Source organism: Mesoplodon bidens, assembly GCF_964165515.1.
Source record: "Mesoplodon bidens genome assembly, chromosome: X".
Classification (NCBI taxonomy): Eukaryota; Metazoa; Chordata; class Mammalia; order Artiodactyla; family Ziphiidae; genus Mesoplodon; species Mesoplodon bidens.
In genome coordinates, this window is record NC_138163.1 from 122673082 (window position 1) to 122691745 (window position 18664).

An 18664-nucleotide genomic window follows, 5' to 3' on the forward strand; every position below is an offset into this window, starting at 1 on the left:
GTTTTATCTATAAATTATTGCAAAAAGGCTTTATATGAATAAATACAAATAAACTTTTTTTTTACCATATTCAATAGGAAAATATTGTCGGATCCCCTCAAATAAACTTTAGGGAAAGATTTCACAAGTCACAATTAATTTTAGAACAGATCATTGTGAGTTGTTAACCTGATCAGAGGATGACCTTGATCAAAGTACTTAGCAGCACGTACGTTACTGTCATGTGTAAAATTAAAAGTATTATTAACTTACAGAAAATCATAAAACCCAAAGAATGTTAGATAGCCTCTGAGGCCCAAATAAATTCTAAGTTTGATTTATCCCCTCCTTTTACAGTTAAGTAAAGTGAGACACAGGGAGATATTTTGATTTGCTTAGAGCTCAGAGCTTAGAGTAGACAGAAATCAGAATGGGACTACAAGTCCCCAGGCCACCTGTGAGGCAGTACCTCTACCCCGACTCCTTAGCACCAATAATCTATTCCTGTTCAAGCAGGGTAGTAGAAACAAGTGAAACAAAATGGAAGAAAATACTGGGGGAAATGAAAAAGGGAAGAAAATGGCACAATGAATTTAGCTATATTATCAAGTCAACAATCACTGGGTAGCTAGTTTATATGAAATTTAGGTTTACTTTTTCTATTTAAGAAAAGAAATAACTTAGAGGAGAAGAAAGGAGGGTGTAGAGGAAGATTTGGATGCATAAACATTAATAGCAAGTTATGTATGTTACCACTAAAGATTTAATAGTGATAAAAATCTGATTGTTCTTTGCTGAGAATTTACATTTTTACTAAAAGAACACTGTTTTGGAGCCATGGATTTGTTTTTTAAAAAACGTAGTATATTATATATTCACTGCTAAATTTGAATTGCAATAGTCTCTCAAGTTAAAAGGTTTGGTTTACACAAATAAAACAACATTCTATTCAAATTCTATTGCATCTGAGCATGGATTATCTGTGAAACATTTGGGAGATTTTATCCAGCATGTATCCTCTTATAAGAGATATTCTCTAATGACTAGATAATGACTAGATAACTTGTATCAACTAAACTGAAAATGATACTTCTGAAGTACTTGAAAGTATTTTCAGAAGCTTTTCCCTGTGTTAAAGCATTTTCCCTTAAGTACAACAGTGTCTGTCTTTTTCATTTTTGTGTATTAATGATTTTAATGAGAAAATATTTGTTTACAAACAAATTATAAAAATTTCTCAGAGAAACTCAAATTTAAATAGTTTATTAGTGATGGGCTTCCCTGGTGGCGCAGTGGTTGAGGGTCCGCCTGCTGATGCAGGGGACACGGGTTCGTGCTCCGGTCCGGAAAGATCCCACATGCCGTGGAGCATCTAGGTCCGTGAGCCATGGCTGCTGAGCCTGCGCGTCCGGAGCCTGTGCTCCGCAACGGGAGAGGCCACAACAGTGAGAGGCCCGCGTACCGAAAAAGTGTAAAAAAAAAAAAAAATAGTTTATTAGTGAGGAACCTAATCAATCAACCTGGTAACATAACTTGCACTCTATAGCCATTAGCCCCGACAAAAGATTCATTTAAATTATCTCTTCTTATATTACCATCCCAAATATTTTATTAGAAAAGGTAAAAATGATTTTAAAAGAATACAGATCTTCTCATAAATAAAAATCTGAAGGCAAAGTAAAAATACTTTGAAGATTCCAAAATTTAAGATAGCATTACATTAAAAAAATACAACTCAAGAATTAAGAGAATAGAAAAATCTTCTGGACAAAACCTGGTAAGATACTCTGAGGTCTCCTAACTTGGAAGCCTACTAAAGAAATATCCTATATGGAGGAATTTCAGGTAAAAAATACAGGCCACAGAGGAATCCAGTAGCGAGAAGAGACAAAAAATGCGTAGTAGAAGATGGAGAAGGAAATTCTTAAAACTTATTCTAGTTAACAAATATAACTAGTTAAATCAATAATTCAAAAGCATTTAAGAATTCTAGAAGAGTACAAAAATAGGTTAGAAGCTTCTCTGTATATAACAGTGTCTGTGTGATACTATTTGAACAAAAGAGATGGATTAGTTGATGTCTCAAGTTAACTTTCATCATCACAGTTCTCAGTTCTAAGTAGCTCAAAATCAATTACTGACAACACAGATATCTTTTTGCTTTTTCCTTCATGAAAGTGGACGGTTTGTTGTGACTCACTAAGTCACCAGTAAATCACACTCCCCTGCCTACCATGTAAAGAAGCAACAAGTATATGAAGTGCCCCTTTGCTTTTGGCCAAAGGTATGCAGATGAGAAGTACTGTCTCAACTTTTTAAAAATGCAGGTTTATTCACTACAGACTTGCTTTTTACTGGATATGCATGGGACAACTAGGCATTACTATTGGTACAGAAAGGACTACATCAAGTAAACAAAAGCTTGGACATGAAATGTACTTAGCGACTTTCTTTATCCTATATGTTACCTACGTGGCCAGTAACATTCATGCCAGGAACCAGGTGTGACTCCACACTGATTCAACATAGCCAGTCTAATCTTAAGGAACTGATGCTAAGTTTCTACTGTTCTTCTCTCAGTTATACGCATGCAAAAGCACATGAACGAAAGAAACAACATTTTAGAAAATTGAGCTGGCTCCCTCACTAGTGGCAAACTGTCACTAAACACTTAACTGGAAATATTGGCACCATGTATTTTACAATGTCAATGCTATTTTATTCAGAGCTCTTAATTTGAATGCATCATGTAGCAGGTGTTAGGTTTTATAATACTTTGCTTTATAAATATGTGTGAGTCCTAAAAAGATTGCTTTAATGAATTTTTTTAGAAATGAATTATTTTGCGATGAATGAACCAAGCAATTATGTTGCAAAGAAACAAATCCTAGCAATGGCAGGCATCAAATTTTCCCTGCAAAATACCTATTACATGAAAAGTATATGAAGAATGAAATGCAAACTATTCTTATCCTGTCATAAGTGATTCACTTGTACTTCTCAATAAAAGGTACATTGTCAAAACATAAATTAAGGGCTATACATTAAACTATATGTATTTTATTTATGCTTTACTATTTTAGTTAATACAAGGTGCTCTCTATTGAAGCACACCAAATGATAGCATAACAGCTTGAAAGAGTTAATATAACTCCTAATCATGAAAAGCTTATTTCTTTCTAGGATAACATGGTACAAACAGTATAGTTGGTGCTTAATAAATATATGTTGCATGAATGAACAAGTTACTAAATAAACCTTTGATTTTCAACAGCTGCCATAACATTTATTCCCCATCAGGACTAACTTCAAGACAAGGCAGATGAAAATATTCCATTGCTCAAAAAAAAAAACAAAGGAATTTGGTAATTTTTCTGTGTCTTCCTTATTTTAGGAACAGAAACTTCAGAGTCTGAGGCTGTGTTGGCAAGAGAAAAAAATTACAGTTCTCTGGAGAAAGGCAGAGAACTTCATTCAGTAAGATAACATTAATTTAATATCCCCTACTTGCTAATCACTAGGCAGAAAGCATATCAAGGACCAAAAAACCTAAGCAAAGAATTATAATGTGATACAAAGTGTAAGGTGACGTTCTTCCCATCACTTCCCACTCTGCAGCAGCTAAATCAAAATTCTTATTTTTCTCTGATCACTGCATACTCTTTCAAAATTCTGTCTTTACACATATTTTTTCTGCCTAGATAACTTTTCTCCAACTTTTTTATCTGGCAAACATCTACGCATCCTGCAAGTCCCAATGCAAATCCCACTTACAGTTCCTGGATCCCTCAGTAGTGTTCATCATCTCCTTCTGCACTCCCCTGGGATTTTAAAAAAAATATCTATATTATCTTTTAATGACTTTTGTCTTTACTGGACTGTATACATCTTAAGAGCACAGACTATGCCTTTTTAATCTTTGTATTCCCTGTGGTAGCACTGTATGAGCATGAATATATAATTGCTAAAAGAAGAAATAAATACAGTAGATGTAGGAAAAAGTAGAAGAGTCAGTAGAGACATTACAGTTTTGAAGAGACAAAACATAGTTCCCCATTGCCAACAGCACAACTCCTGATGCAATCAACTCAGCTTGCTGAAGAGGGATGTCACCTCCTGATTTTATAATGGCATGTAGAAGTAAATCAGAATTCACTGCTCGGAAATTTGCTTTATATTCACTGGAAAACATCTGGTGCATAAACTGTAAGATATGTGCACTTTTAACATGTTGATGTATAGCCGTTAGGAAGCAGTGAAAAGGAAGTTTAATATTTGACCTCCTCGGAGAATAAACATAGAAAGAATGAATTTAATGTTTTTATTTTTGTTTGTTTTTGTTTTGCGGTACGCAGGCCTCTCACTGTCGTGGCCTCTCCCGTTGCAGAGCACAGGCTCCGGATGCGCAGGCTCAGCGGCCATGGCTCACGGGCCCAGCCGCTCCGCGGCATATGGGATCCTCCTGGACCGGGGCACAAACCCGTATCCCCTGCATCGGCAGGCGGACTCTCAACCGCTGCGCCACCAGGGAGGCCCGAATTTAATGTTTTATTTTTTTCCCAAGAAAATGATGCAACACTATGCTGCTTAAACCCAGAACTGCATGGCATCCTTTTAAGTAAGTCTAGGTCAGCAGAGCTTACCCCAGGCCAAACTCCAAAGCCTACAGGTCTAGACTATCTGTAGGTAGTACTGTAGTCATCAATCTTATTTCCTTCTTCAAAGTGGCAGAGTGGAGCTCAGCATGTGAGTGGTTCATCTAAGAGAAGCCCTACTTATGACACATACACTCTAGACTTCAAGCTGTGACACACTCAACTTTACTATTATAGAAGATGTGGCAAATAGGGGACTGCTAGGTCAGATACCCATCTCCAAGCCACTTATATTGTACCTTCATAGCGATTCTGCCTCAGATTTGGAGACCAGTATGCAAAAACACTGTGGACTCTTACCTTACCCTGAGTACTAGCTTTTATTTCAGGCATGATTTCTGCAATCTGATTCAGATAAGGCAGAGTGCAAGTGCATGCTCTGGTCGGAATTAATTTCTTTTATCTCAGGAATAAGGAAACAAGAAGATCCCCAAGTTATCATGTGAAAAATATGTCAAGTCTCTTTCATCACCACTTTCAAAAAATGCTTATTCAGCATCTACTATTGCCAGGCATTTGTGCTACACACTAGGTGTTCAATAAGCAATGTCACTTTTCCCACATAGCTTGTAGTCTAGCAGAAGAAACAGACATTAAACTAATAAATACACACATAAGTATATAATTATGAAATGAGATGAGGGTTAAGAAAGAGAGGAAGAGTGGGGGGCCAATTTTAGACCAGGCCAGGGTGAGGGAGTGATCAGGGAATATCTCTGAGGAAAGGACAATTAAGGTAAGACTGAAATGTGTAAGTGGGAGGTACTATTCAACCAATCTGGTTTCAGATTCTTTAAAAACTATTTTCAATCACTTCTTTTCCCCTTGCTTATTCTATTGGCTTTTAGTGAAATTTGATGACATTATTGGTGTTCCTTAATGAAAATAACAGTTCCCATTGCTTTTGTGACAACTCTTTCATAGTTGTCTTCATGCTTCTCTGACTACTCCATAAGTCTCCTCTGCAGGCTACCCTTCTTCCTTCCCGGCTGGAGTGTCAAGTTGTGTCCTTTGTTCTTTATATTCTACAGGCCCTTCCTGGGTGATCTCTCTATCTATGGATTCAATCCCTATATACTTGAGACTCCCAAATCTCTATCTTCAGTCACTTCTCAGCTCTAAATTCATAAATTCAATTGTCTGATGAGTATTTCTTTCTGGATAACCCAGAGATGCCTCAAATTCAACAAATCCAAAACTCAATTTATATTCCCACCTAAATCTATTCTTGCTGCTATTGCCTATCTTCATTATTGGAAGATCTTCTACTCTATCTCTGCAGCTAATAAGATGGAATCTTCCTCAAGTTCCTTTACCTCACTCACCACTCCTAGTCACCAGGTCTTCTGTATTCCTGTTGCACATCCTTAGTTTAAGCCCTACTCATAGCCTAAGTAGATTATTTTAAACATCTCCTAATTGTTCCCCTGTCTTCACTCTATGTCCAGTCCACTCCACCCTTTTCACTACCATCAGTTACCTTTTTAAAGCAAGTATTTGATCATTCTTGCATAGTCCTCCAGTGCCCAGATGAAGAAGTACTAATCTCTTATCAGGATATTAAGGTACTTTACAGTCTGGCCCTATTCTATCTTTTAAAGTCTAATTTTAGGCCACTATTTCCCACTTATTTTTGGTGGGAAAATAGCTTATCATTTTTCATACACACCAGGCATGCTCCTTATTCTGTGTGCCTCTGTATGTGCCATTTTATCTACCTGGAAATTCCTTCCCTCTGTTCCTCCACCTCTTAGAACACATGCTCGTCCACCACTAGGCTGTTAAAGATCACCTCTTTTGCAATACGAACCCATTTATCTTAGTCAAAACTTCTGTGCCCCTAATACTCAGCTCATAGTTTTATTTTAGTAATTATACTATAATATTGTGATTATTTATATGTCACTCTCCCCCAACTAGGCTTTTCAAGATGGCAGGAACTAGATCTTACATCTGTCACACACAGTGCTGACTGTACTGATTCCTGAATTACGTTTAATTATCTACACATTTATTATTAATCGTCATCATCTTAATAATAGTGACTACTTAGTGAATGCCTACTGTGTGCCAGGCACAGAAATAGGTGCTATTCAAACACTATCTCCTTTGCTTTTCACACCAATACCAAGAGGTAGTTGATATTATCTCTATTTTTTTAAAAAAAACTAAGGCTATGGTGAAATGACTTGCACACAAATGTCAGTAATTGACTGAGTCAAATTTCAATCCCATGTTATTATAAGACTCATGTTCTTTTTCACTGTAGCTCTAGCCCCAGTCATGTTAGTGTCATCTTACCTAACATGGGGAAAAAAAGTCTATGTTCCTCTCAGAATATCTAATGTACTATCAGAATCTTGCAGGATTCTTTTCACATTGATTTCTCATGTCTGACTAGGCACTGCTCTTTTAACACACAAAAGTAGACATATAATGTACAATATTCAATTTTCATTGACGTATACACAAAGAACACTAAAATAATTTAATTATTTTAAGGATGGTTTTTCTAAAATAGGATTACTTAATATTTGGGACACTAAAGCAAAACTTTTAGAAGGAAATGAACTTTATAACTGATTGTATGCAATTGTACATCCCAAATGCTCTGTGAAAACTCCCTTGGTGAGTTTTCAAGTAGTTTTTCAAGTAGCTAAATAAAATGTCACCAATTCAGTTAATAAGCCCGTTTAATTTTTAATTTGGTACTGCATAGTACATCAAATTCAACAAAGGAGGAAAATATCACCACATCCAGTTGGCTGATAATTAGGGGAATTTTTTTTCTGCTTGAAGGAGGAAAAAACAAAAAAATTTTAAGGAAAAAAATTTTAAAGGAAAGAAAACAGGAAAGAAAAGCAAAGTTTCCCTTCCCACCATTTTTATGATGTCCTTACCAGTGCACACAGAAGGTCAACTGCTTCCAAGATCAGTTCCTGATGGCCGATGCGGCTGACCCCCAGATCCTCTAGCTCCTGATGTGTAATGCGCAGCAGCTGGTCTCCACTGATCTTCTCCCTCTCAAAGTTCTTAATATACTGCTGCAAACAGTCATCAAGACCTGCAAAAGAAAAATACGGAAGACCAGAATGAAGAAAAAAAGACAGTTGAACCAAACAAATTTAAAAAATAATAAAACAAGCATTAACTCCTACCCAGTCACAAGTTAAGTCCATTTCAGCTCTGGACTAGTTCAATCATCCACCTTTCCTCAACCTATATATGGGCTTCACTGGGGAAAAAAAAATCACTTCCTCATATCCCAGCTGTTAGGTTCCTATTTGAATTTTCCTCAGCAACTACTGGAACTCTTTACCTCTCTTCTCAGCAATTCTCTTTGTTGCCTGTTTCTCAAAATGTGCTAACGGGCAGGTTCCCCTACTTCCAAATTTATCTGCACCCCACTCCTCCTTTCTTCTTTCAGAGGGAGAGGTACCCTTCTTTCTATACAAGGCTAATCAATCTTCCTCTGCTCTGGAATCTTCTGCCACCTTAACACTACTTCAACAATTAAAAAATTAAATGCTCTATTTCAACCATTTCTTTCTTATTGACTCCTTTGTTCAAACCTCTGCCATCTTAAAAAACAAAATAAAACAAAACAAAAACCTTTCCTTGATTTCCTTGATCCTGTGTTCGCCACCAGTCTGTTACTCCCTTCAGAGCCAAACCCCTTACACCTTTATTTCCTCACCTATAATGCACTCCTTAATCCACCATCATTTGGAATTTACCCAGATCCAAAAATGGAAATCCACAGTGGATACATTTTTCAAGATAACTCAGGGCACTTCATAAGTGATTGGCCAGGCTACAGATTGGGTGGCTTCAATCACCTAAGAAATGACCTGATATAAATGATGAACCGGACTAACAAGATTACTTCTCTCCAGATTTTTAAGTAAGGAATACCAAGAAAATGAGGCAATCACGAAATCTAAAAGGTCTTGATTATATGTCAAGGAGGGAGACAAAAGGCCATAATGGGCAACGACCCAGTTGAAATTATGACAGAGCAGAAATTATAAGCAAGTAGAGAAAGCAGAGACGAGGTTACAACAATTGTGCGAAGGGAAGCAAAGTCCCATAACAGAAATTATGTAGCCACTGAGAGAAGAAAAGAGACACTCCTAAAAGCCACCTGGTTCCTGATAGGATAGTTTAGTACCAGGCCACACATGTCCTTATTGTCTTTTCAAACTTTCTTGAAGTAACTTGAGTTACCCTGCAGTCTCTCTATACTACCTTTCTTTCACCTTCCATTGGTATATGCACATCACTCTTTCCTGGTTCTCTCTGTCCATTCGTTCTCGGTACCCTTTCAGCACGCTTTCTCCAACTGTCCTAAAATATTGTTGCTCTCCACTCCAGGGACCCATTCCTGGCCCCCTTACCTCTCCTCTTTACATTCTAACTGAACAATCTCATCCATGCCCATGTCTTCAACTGCGATCTAACACCTCATACTTCCATTTCAGATCTCTCTCATGAATGCCAGACCTACAAATCTACACATTGTAACATGCCACAACACAACTCATTTTCCCCTCCAGAGGAGTCTCTGCTGCATTCACTGTCTCAATGAATGGCACCACCATCTATCCCAGTATAAAGACTAAATACATGGGAGCCATCTTACATTTATCTACCTTCCTTATATCCCTGCATCCAACCAATCTCCATGTCTGAACAATAGGTCCTCTGAAACATCATTTATATATATATATATCTTTTCCTCTCATTCTTCACTGCCATCTTTCTAAATCAGGCCACAAACAGTTGGCCTAAAACAGTTTTACAGTTTTCCTCCTGCTAGTCATTATCCTCTCCATCTTCCCCAACATAAAAATTCCGATATCATTCTCTACCTCAAAAATGTTCACACAGCAAGATCCTTTTTGAACCACCTCCTAGAGAAATGGAAACAAAAACAAAAATAAACAAATGGGACCTAATGAAACTTGAAAACTTTTGCACAGCAAAGGAAACCACAAACAAGACGAAAAGACAACCCTCAGAATGGGAGAAAACATTTGCAAATGAAGCAACTGACAAAGGATTAATCTCCAAAATTTACAAGCAGCTCATGCAGCTCAATATCAAAAAAACAAACAACCCAATCCAAAAATGGGCAGAAGACCTAAATAGACATTCCTCCGAAGAAGATATACAGATTGCCAACAAACACATGAAAGGATGCTCAACATCATTAATTATTAGAGAAATGCAAATCAACACTACAATGAGGTATCACCTCACACTGGTCAGAATGGCCATCGTCAAAAAATCTACAAACAATAAATGCTGGAGAGGGTGTGGAGAAAAGGGAACCCTCTTGCACTGTTGGTGAGAATGTAAATTTATATAGCCACTATGGAGAACAGTATGAAGGTTCCTTTAAAAACTAAAAATAGAACTACCATACAACCCAGCAATCCCACTACTGGGCATATACCCTGAGAAAACCATAATTCAAAAAGAGTCATGTACCACAATGTTCATTGCAGCTCTATTTACAATAGCAAGGACATGGAAGCAACCTAAGTGTCCATCATCAGATGAATGGATAAAGAAGATGTGGCACATATATACAATGGAATATTACTCAGCCATAAAAAGAAACGAAATTGAGTTATTTGTAGTGAGGTGGATGGACCTAGAGTCTGTCATACAGAGTGAAGTAAGTCAGAAAGAGAAAAACAAATACTGTATGCTAACACATATATATGGAATCTAAAAAAAAATATGGTTCTGAAAAACCTAGGGGGAGGACAGGAATAAAGACACAGATGTAGAGAATGGACTTGAGGACACGGGGAGGGGGAAGGGTAAGCTGGGGCGAAGTGAGAGAGTGGCAGGGACATATATACACTACCAAATGTAAAATAGATAGCTAGTGGGAAGCAGCCACATAGCACAGGGAGATCAGCTCGGTGCTTTGTGACCACCCAGAGGGGTGGGATAGGGTGGGAGGGAGATGCAAAAGGGAGGAGATATGGGGATATATGTATATGTATAGCTGATTCACTTTGTTATAAAGCAGAAACTAACCATTGTGAAGCAATTATACTCCAATAAAGATGTTAAAAAATGTTCATTGTTTCCTCATATTTATGACAGAACAAAATATGAACTACTTTACATAGTGTTCAAGGCCCTCCCTGACCTGGACCTTGCCTTCCTATACAGACACATTTCAGACACTGTCCACACTTCCCAATCTACCACTCTACAGACCTCCATCACAACAATGTCCACATTATAATTCTTTGTTCCCATGTCTGTGTGCCCAATAAATAGACTGGAAATTCCTTGAAGTTGGGCACTGTGTCTTCTGAATTTGGAGAACCCAGGGCTTAGAGCACAGTGACTGACACAGACTAATGCTCAATAAGTGTAAGCTGAATAAATTAATAGACATTTAATTTTATGCTATATAACCTGGTCAGAGCAAAAAGGGAACTTTTTTTTTCTTTTTTTAAAAAAATTTATTGGAGTATAGTTGATTTACAATGTTGTGCTAGTTTCAGAAAAAAAGGAACATTTTAAATAAGAGCTAAATCTAAAATCAAAGGGGGCAAAAGAACGTTTGGTACATGGCATTTTGAAGCACTCATGTCTTGATACACTGCAGAATAATATGAGATAGACTGTTATTATTTTGAGTTGATTTTTCTTACAATTCCTCTATGTAAAGGAATGATAAAGGATTTCCTAGAGCATCAAAGACAGCATCATTATTAAGGTTACAGACCAAGTCACATACTAACTGGCCGGGTAGAAATAAGGAAGAGAGACTTATCCTGTATCACATTAATTGCTGCCTAATTTAATTATCAAGGTATATTAGCCCATAATATAGGAAGTATCTTGGCTCCTCTATTTAAAATGTAAAATATATGGTAAATATGCAGCTAGGGTATTATAATACAATCACAATAATGTCACTTTATGTCAATATATGTATTTATGAACCATATGAACCACATATATATTTTATTCTCAACTGAATTATAAGTAATCAATGACCTTATAATATTTTAGAGTTGTTGTTTTGACTGAAAGGTCAAAAACAACACCTCACATCTGTGTATGGAGAAAATATGGTCCAGAAAGAGTAACCTACAAAAATCATAAAAATGAATACATTACAAAATTGGGCTAAAGGTCTGAACCTCATGATTCCAGGATCTATGCAGCACATATGTGATCATTTAAACTCCCCTCACTCATACACTGTTTTATTTAAAGTAGAACTATACCATTTTCAAGAAGGAGAGGTTCTTTAGTGATTATGTGTCTAGTCTTCAACACTGTAACATTTATTAAGTAGATAAAATGAGAACTAATATATACCAGATTTTAAAAACATTATTATCCATCCCATTTTCCTAAGATTTTAAGCTTTAATGTTGCATGAATTCTTTCCTTAGGTACCACTAAATTTTACCCTCTCTTGTTGATGTTCTAAATAATTATAAGTAAAATTTATAACATCCACATACAAATTCCTACCTATTTGTTCTTAAGAAAACATACAGAAAATGTGTTGATCCATACTTTAAACCACACAAATTTACCTTGAAGACAATCATGAACTTTTGTCAATTGAAATATTAAACAAACTATACACTAAAACAATCAAAAGGAAGGCTTGGAATCATTACTACGACATGTCTCTGACTTTCTCAGTAAATTATACTGCTTTCTGCCATCTGCAGGGAAAGGAATGAACATAATCAAAGCTCTAGAAAGAGGTTCCAAAAATAATGAAACATTTACAAAATGATGATATCAGAGAGATATCCTAAGGATGTATAAATTTTCAGTAAATCAATGATATTACAGAAGATGGAGTAAAATAAATACATAAATCCATTATAATGTGGAAGTAGAGTAGAATATACAAATTATTATATTTAATATTCAAAATCTTAAAAACCCACTTAAAATTGATGTTAGAGGATGACTCTATCCCTACTCCAGGAAATTTTACTTTCTACATCATTTTATACACAACACGTGCTCTCATCTAAAAACAGAACACTCTCTGATATTTATAGCAAAAAAAAAAAAGGTAAATTCTTTAGAGTTCTATTGCCACTCATGATGCACTGTGAAGAACAAAGATTGACATATGAAGGTTTGTGAGGACCTATGTCCCACTTCTGCAAAATAAGGTTAGGAAGTTATTAAAACAAACATGCATCAGTCCAATATCCTTTTGCTTACTCTAATACATGAATGATAATTCAAGGCAGAATATTTTACTTTTAATCTAGTTTTCGGCCCCCTCATTTCACTGACACTGCTTTTTGCTAAGATCGACAATGATGGGTAACACCTGATTCAATTGCCCCATTTCCAATCTCAATCTTCCTATAAGCAACTTAGTTCTTTATTTCTACCATCATTTTTCCAGTCTCAGAGCCATTTATGATGACTTCCCAGTTTAATCCCTTATCTTGTCATTTAGTGAGAAACATAATTTATTCATTCAAAATAGCTCTTGCTCTGTCCTTTCATTTCTGATCACACTGTCACCAGCTTACTCATGCTGTATATACCCTGCCCTGATTCCCAGCTGCTCCCACTGGCATCAGTCTGTTCAGTCTATCACACAGTCAGATCTCTAAAAACACTCTTGGATCAAGCCATTTACTGATTCAAAAACTTCAAGAACTCCTCCTGCCAAAAGGTTAAAATCCAAAGATCTTAAAAAATTTTTTTAACTATTAAAACTTTTTTTTTGGTCCTGGATGTTATTTTGTTAATTGCGACATCTACTATAGACAATACAAGCATTTTCTATAATATAAACAGCCAGAAAGCTCATATGACCATCTTTTTCTTCTATACATAGGATACTATAAAATGATAAATGATCCAGCAAAAGATAATTCACATTTAAGATCTTGTGGTACCTCCTAAATCATCTAAAAAGGATGAAATTATATTTAGTAGTGTTTCAGCACTAAGAGAATTTTACTGTATGCTAATTAGTGGAAAACTGACCAAACTACAACAATATATAGGCTACTTAACAGATACCTAGCATATCTAATAAATCAAATTCCTGGAGCATTCTAGAAACATGAGATTTTGCTCTAGAACCCATGCAGTTAAAATTTGTTTTAACAATTCCCATATAGTTCTGGGATGATATAGCCATGTAAATTCTTGATCAAATTCAGCAATAAGCTGGCCATCACTCTTACTTAGTAAGTAAAGGTGTATTTACTCTTTGCTCTGCTTTTTACATATTCAAATTTATATTTTGTTCAACCAAAAAATAAATAAGAAAAACTTTTCTTCAAAAGCATTTATGCCACTAGATAATTCTAAATTCCAACAAAAATTATGCAATATCTGCTGTAACAAATGGGAAATAATGTGAACAAGAGTAACAAACTGTGGAGCAACCATACCATGGAATACCACTTAGCAACTGAAAAGGAACTATTCACATACACAATAATTTGGATGGAGCTCAGAGTATTATGCTGAGGGAAAATGACCAATCTGAAAGAGGTTACTGAATGATCCAATTTATATTACATAGTGAAAAAGACAAAACTATTGCAGCAGAAAACAGATCAGTAGTTGCCAGGGATTGGGAATATGAAGAGGTTGTGACTATAAAGCAGCAAGGAGGGAGTTTTCTGGGGTGAAGAAACAGTTTTGTGTCTCAATTGTGGTGTTGGTAATGTAAATCTATACACATATTAAAACTCATACAACTGTAATGCCCCAAAAGTCAATTTTACTCTGCTAATTTAAAAAACAGAAATTAAAAAAGTTATAAATGAACTACAGGCTATATAACATTTGGAAAACACTATTAAACTAAAATTTTAGTTGAAGAAATTTCCCTTCTGATATCATTTTATCGTAGTGTCTGATATAAAAGACCCAGACCAGGGAATAATGTTTCCAGCAATCCATTCAGCCACTGTTTATTAAGTACCTGCTAGTAACTTTGGGGCAGTGTGCATTCATGCATTTAACTACCTTTGAAAAGACTCCTTCACGCTGCTAATTGGCAGAGCTGAGAGACTATAAACAGAATTCTTTCTAAGAAGCTGTATATGATGTAGCGTGTGCAGACTGATGCAGTAGAAAATCAATCAGTGCCTGTGGTCTTTAGAAGACTTCTTAGATGGCCGAGCCCCACTATACTGATCATCACCATTTCTACTCTTCTCCTCAAACCTAACTTTTTTCTCGAAAAACTTAACGTTGTCTTTAAGACAGAGACTAAAAAACAAATCTTGACTGGGTGACTGGGTGGTAATATGTCAATTGTTCCATTTTGCAAAACAATTCGGCCTTTTTTACAATCTGTTGCTGGTTCTTCATTTTAAACCAGAGCAGGTTTTAAATGCCAGGCAACTTTAAAAGAAATTTCAGAGAAATATCTGCTTTAAAACTCCCCTCTAGGGACTTCCCTGGTGGCACAGTGGTTAAAAATCCGCCTGCCAATGCAGGGGACAGGAGTTTGATCCCTGGTCTGGGAAGATCCCACATGCCACGGAGCAACTAAGCCCGCATGCCGCAACTACTGAGCCCCCATGCTGCAACTACTGAAGCCCGTGCTCCTAGAGCCTGTGCTCCGCAACAAGAGAAGCCACTGCAATGAGAAGCCGCGCACCACAACGAAGAGTAGCCCCTGCTTGCCGCAACTAGAGAAAGCCCATGCGCAGCGACGAAGACCCAATGTAGCCAAAACAAAAAACAAAAACAAAAAAACAAAAAAACTCCCCTCTCCTAGAAAACGACCAAAAGAAAGCAAAAGTAAGAAAGAAAACTTCGTCAGCACTGAAACTAGGAGACAGTGCCAAACATATAATAGACAGACTAAAGATTTAATATTAAAAAAATAAAAACTAGGTACTAGAAGAAAACTGGCTTCTGTATCAAACCAAAGCCAGAAACAGTAAAGAACATGACATAGATTTGAGTATACAAAAATTAGGGTTTTGTTACGACATATCAAACCAGAACATTCACAAAAGAAGTACTTAAAATATCTCCAGTGATTTATTACATCAAGGCCAACTAAAGAGGGCAAAGAAAGCCACAGACATGCTATCAAGTTGCTTAAAACTGCTCAATTTTAAAATACTGAGATATGGTAATCTGAGATAGCAACCTTAAAATAAATGCACATTACACAAAGCAATGTTTGAATGGTTTCATAATTTTGTAATTTTTAAAGTTTTTGATTCAGAACATGGTAAATCAGCTGGACAAGCAGTTTTTCTCAAAGTGATTTTTAAGACAGCTTACACAAACTTTTAAATGCTCTTACGATGAAATAAACGGTTAGAGTATTATATAATTATTCTGCACTTCCATGTTTTAATTTTTAAAACAAAGTCTAAAATGATTTTAAAGACATGTTCAATAAACAAAAACTGCCTGCTACTGTCATGGAGCTTAAAGCTATTACATACTTAGGAATTCCTTTACAATATTTTTAAAGGATCACACTTAGTCCCCCAAATTAATAGGCAGTTTCAGAGACAGTTTTAGCTAAAACTGAAACAGTTTTTCTCTTGTCAAGTCTTAATAGTCCTTACTAAAAATATTTTATTAACAGAAAACAACTTTAATATGAATCACAGGGAGACACAGCATAAGAAATTAGTTGCAAACCTAGGGATTAGTAACGTCTTTCATTTTATAATCTTATAGGTAAACATTTGTTGTTTGTTTATTTAAGGAAGCTTAAGGACATCTAAGCCTTTCATCTTTTATTCTGGCATTCAATGACCTCCAAACTCAGGTCCCAACCTATCTTTCTAACATTATCTCTCATACATTCATATATTCTACACTGCAGACAACTTGAACAACTCAACTGCTTCCTTCACAGGATCCCAGTTACCCAGAATATCCTCTTCTACATATTTAGTTGCTGAAATCCTGTCAGGTCTTGATCATCGAATCAGATGGATCCCTCTTCTCTTAATACCTTTGGATTTTACACTATGGTACTTATTAGCCATGCTGTTTTTTATAACCTCCTTATTAGTGTCTTATTCTCCCAATAGATTATAGAGCCCTGAAGGGTAGCATCACTGACTTCACACAACACTGAGCACAGCGGGCACCTGATACAAGTTCAGTCATTCCTTCATTCAATCAATATTTACCGAAGTGATTACTATGTGCTAGGCACTGGGAATCAATGCCAGGCAAAAACTGACATGGCTATTGACTTTATGAAGTTTATAGTATAATACTGAAGACAAACATTAATCATTTAATTGCCAAAATAGATGTATAAATACAAGCTGTGATAACTATTATGAGGGAAAAAATACACTGTACTGTGAGAAACAAAAATGGAGACTTACCCTAAGCTGAGGTGGAAGTCAGGAATGGCTTCCTTGAGGAATCAATGACTGTACTATGATCTATAAGCCTAAACACTGTTAACTAGGCAAAGCGGAGGAAGAGAGGGGACGGTGTAGGCAAAAGAAAGATATATGCAAAGACTCTGTGCTACAAAAGGAACACGTATATTAAAAAAACTGGAACAGGTTTGTGTGACTGAAATTCAGAGACGAGGAAGAGAATGGAGCAGCATGGGGTTCAAGAGATGGGCTAGAGCAAGACGATGAAGGGTCTTGTAGGACATATTCAGAATCCTGGTCATGACTCTAAGATCAATGAGAAGGTACTGAAGGGTCTGAAACAGGTAGCATTAAAAGTGTTTTGTGTTTTGTGAACATTACTGCAGCTGTAGTATGATAAACAAATTGGAGGCTGCCAAGAGGGAGGCAGGTTGGGTGACATTTGAAATAATCTAAGTATGAAATGCTAGTAATTTGTCCTAGGATGATGGCAAGAAAGGAAGAGACAGATTGGAAAGAAGATAAAATGTGCAGGACTTGGTTCTGGATTGGATGTGTGAGGTAGAGCAGGCCACAAGAAGTAAGATGATGTCTACATTCCTGGATTACAGAAATGGATAAATGGTGACATTATTCACAGACAATGGAAACACCAAAGGAGAAGCCATTTAGAGTAGCTGGCTCTCTTCTGGACGTGTTGGGATTACAGTTCCTTTGAGACAGCCAGGTAGCAATGAAGAGTAGTCAGTCAGAAATAAAGGTCTGCTCTGGAGATATATATTTGAAAGTCATTGGTATATAGGTAGAAAATTGGCTAACTAGGGAAAATGAATAGAGTGAAATGAAGATTTAGAACAAAACTAAATGTAAAGGCAAAAAAAAAAAAAAACTGAAGAAGTACAGCCAGAGAGGAATGGTAAAAAATGAGAAAAGTGTGATGTCATGAAGGCGAAAGGAAGAAAAAAAATGTTTCAAGACTAGCAGTTACAGGACTGTGGTAAGAGAAAACTCTGGGTCACATGTGCCACAACTACTGAAGGCCAGGCGCCTAGAGCCCGTGCTCCACAACAAGAGAAGCCACTGCAATGAGAAGCCCGTGCATCACAATGAAGAGTAGCCCCCGCTCGCCGCAACTAGAGAAAGCCTGCGCACAGCAACGAAGACCCAACGCAGCCAAAAATTAATTAATTAATTAATTAAAAAAAAGAAAACTCTGGGCCAGGTGGCCAGAATTCAAAGCCCACTCTGAATTTGACAATAAGGAGATTATCAGGGACTTTAACCAGGATATCATAATAGTAAAAACAGAAACCAGACAGAGCATGGAGTTGAGGGGTGAGAAAGTAGAGGCCTGGCATATAGAATATTCCTTTAGGAGAGTATATGGTACTGGTGAGGATGGAGAGTTGATAAGGAGGTACCACGTCGGCAAAGGGGCTATTGTTATACCAAGTTTAGACATGAAAGAACTAAAGAATATATGGTGAAAGGACCTAAAGGTGAATAATGTTACCATTTATCCATTTGCAAGATTAGGTAACTCCCTAAGTGTACACAGTAACTGACCAGCGAAGCAAGGATTAAAACCTAGTCCCAGAGGATTCTGAAGTCCGTCTGTTTTGACTACATCAGACCATTTCAAGATTGAGAAAAACAGACCTCAAC

At 36.6% G+C, this 18664-nt stretch overlaps 1 protein-coding gene across 5 annotated transcripts in view; it reads right to left on the minus strand.

Annotated features, from left to right (window-relative positions):
- Positions 1–18664, minus strand: part of CNKSR2 (connector enhancer of kinase suppressor of Ras 2) — a 254002-nt gene that overhangs the window by 193681 nt on the left and 41657 nt on the right. For all 5 annotated transcript variants that reach the window (XM_081222654.1, XM_081222653.1, XM_081222652.1 and 2 more), the window contains exon 2: positions 7535–7698. In XM_081222654.1, coding sequence (XP_081078780.1) covers positions 7535–7698 — 164 coding nt within the window. The remainder of the gene's footprint in view (positions 1–7534; positions 7699–18664) is intronic.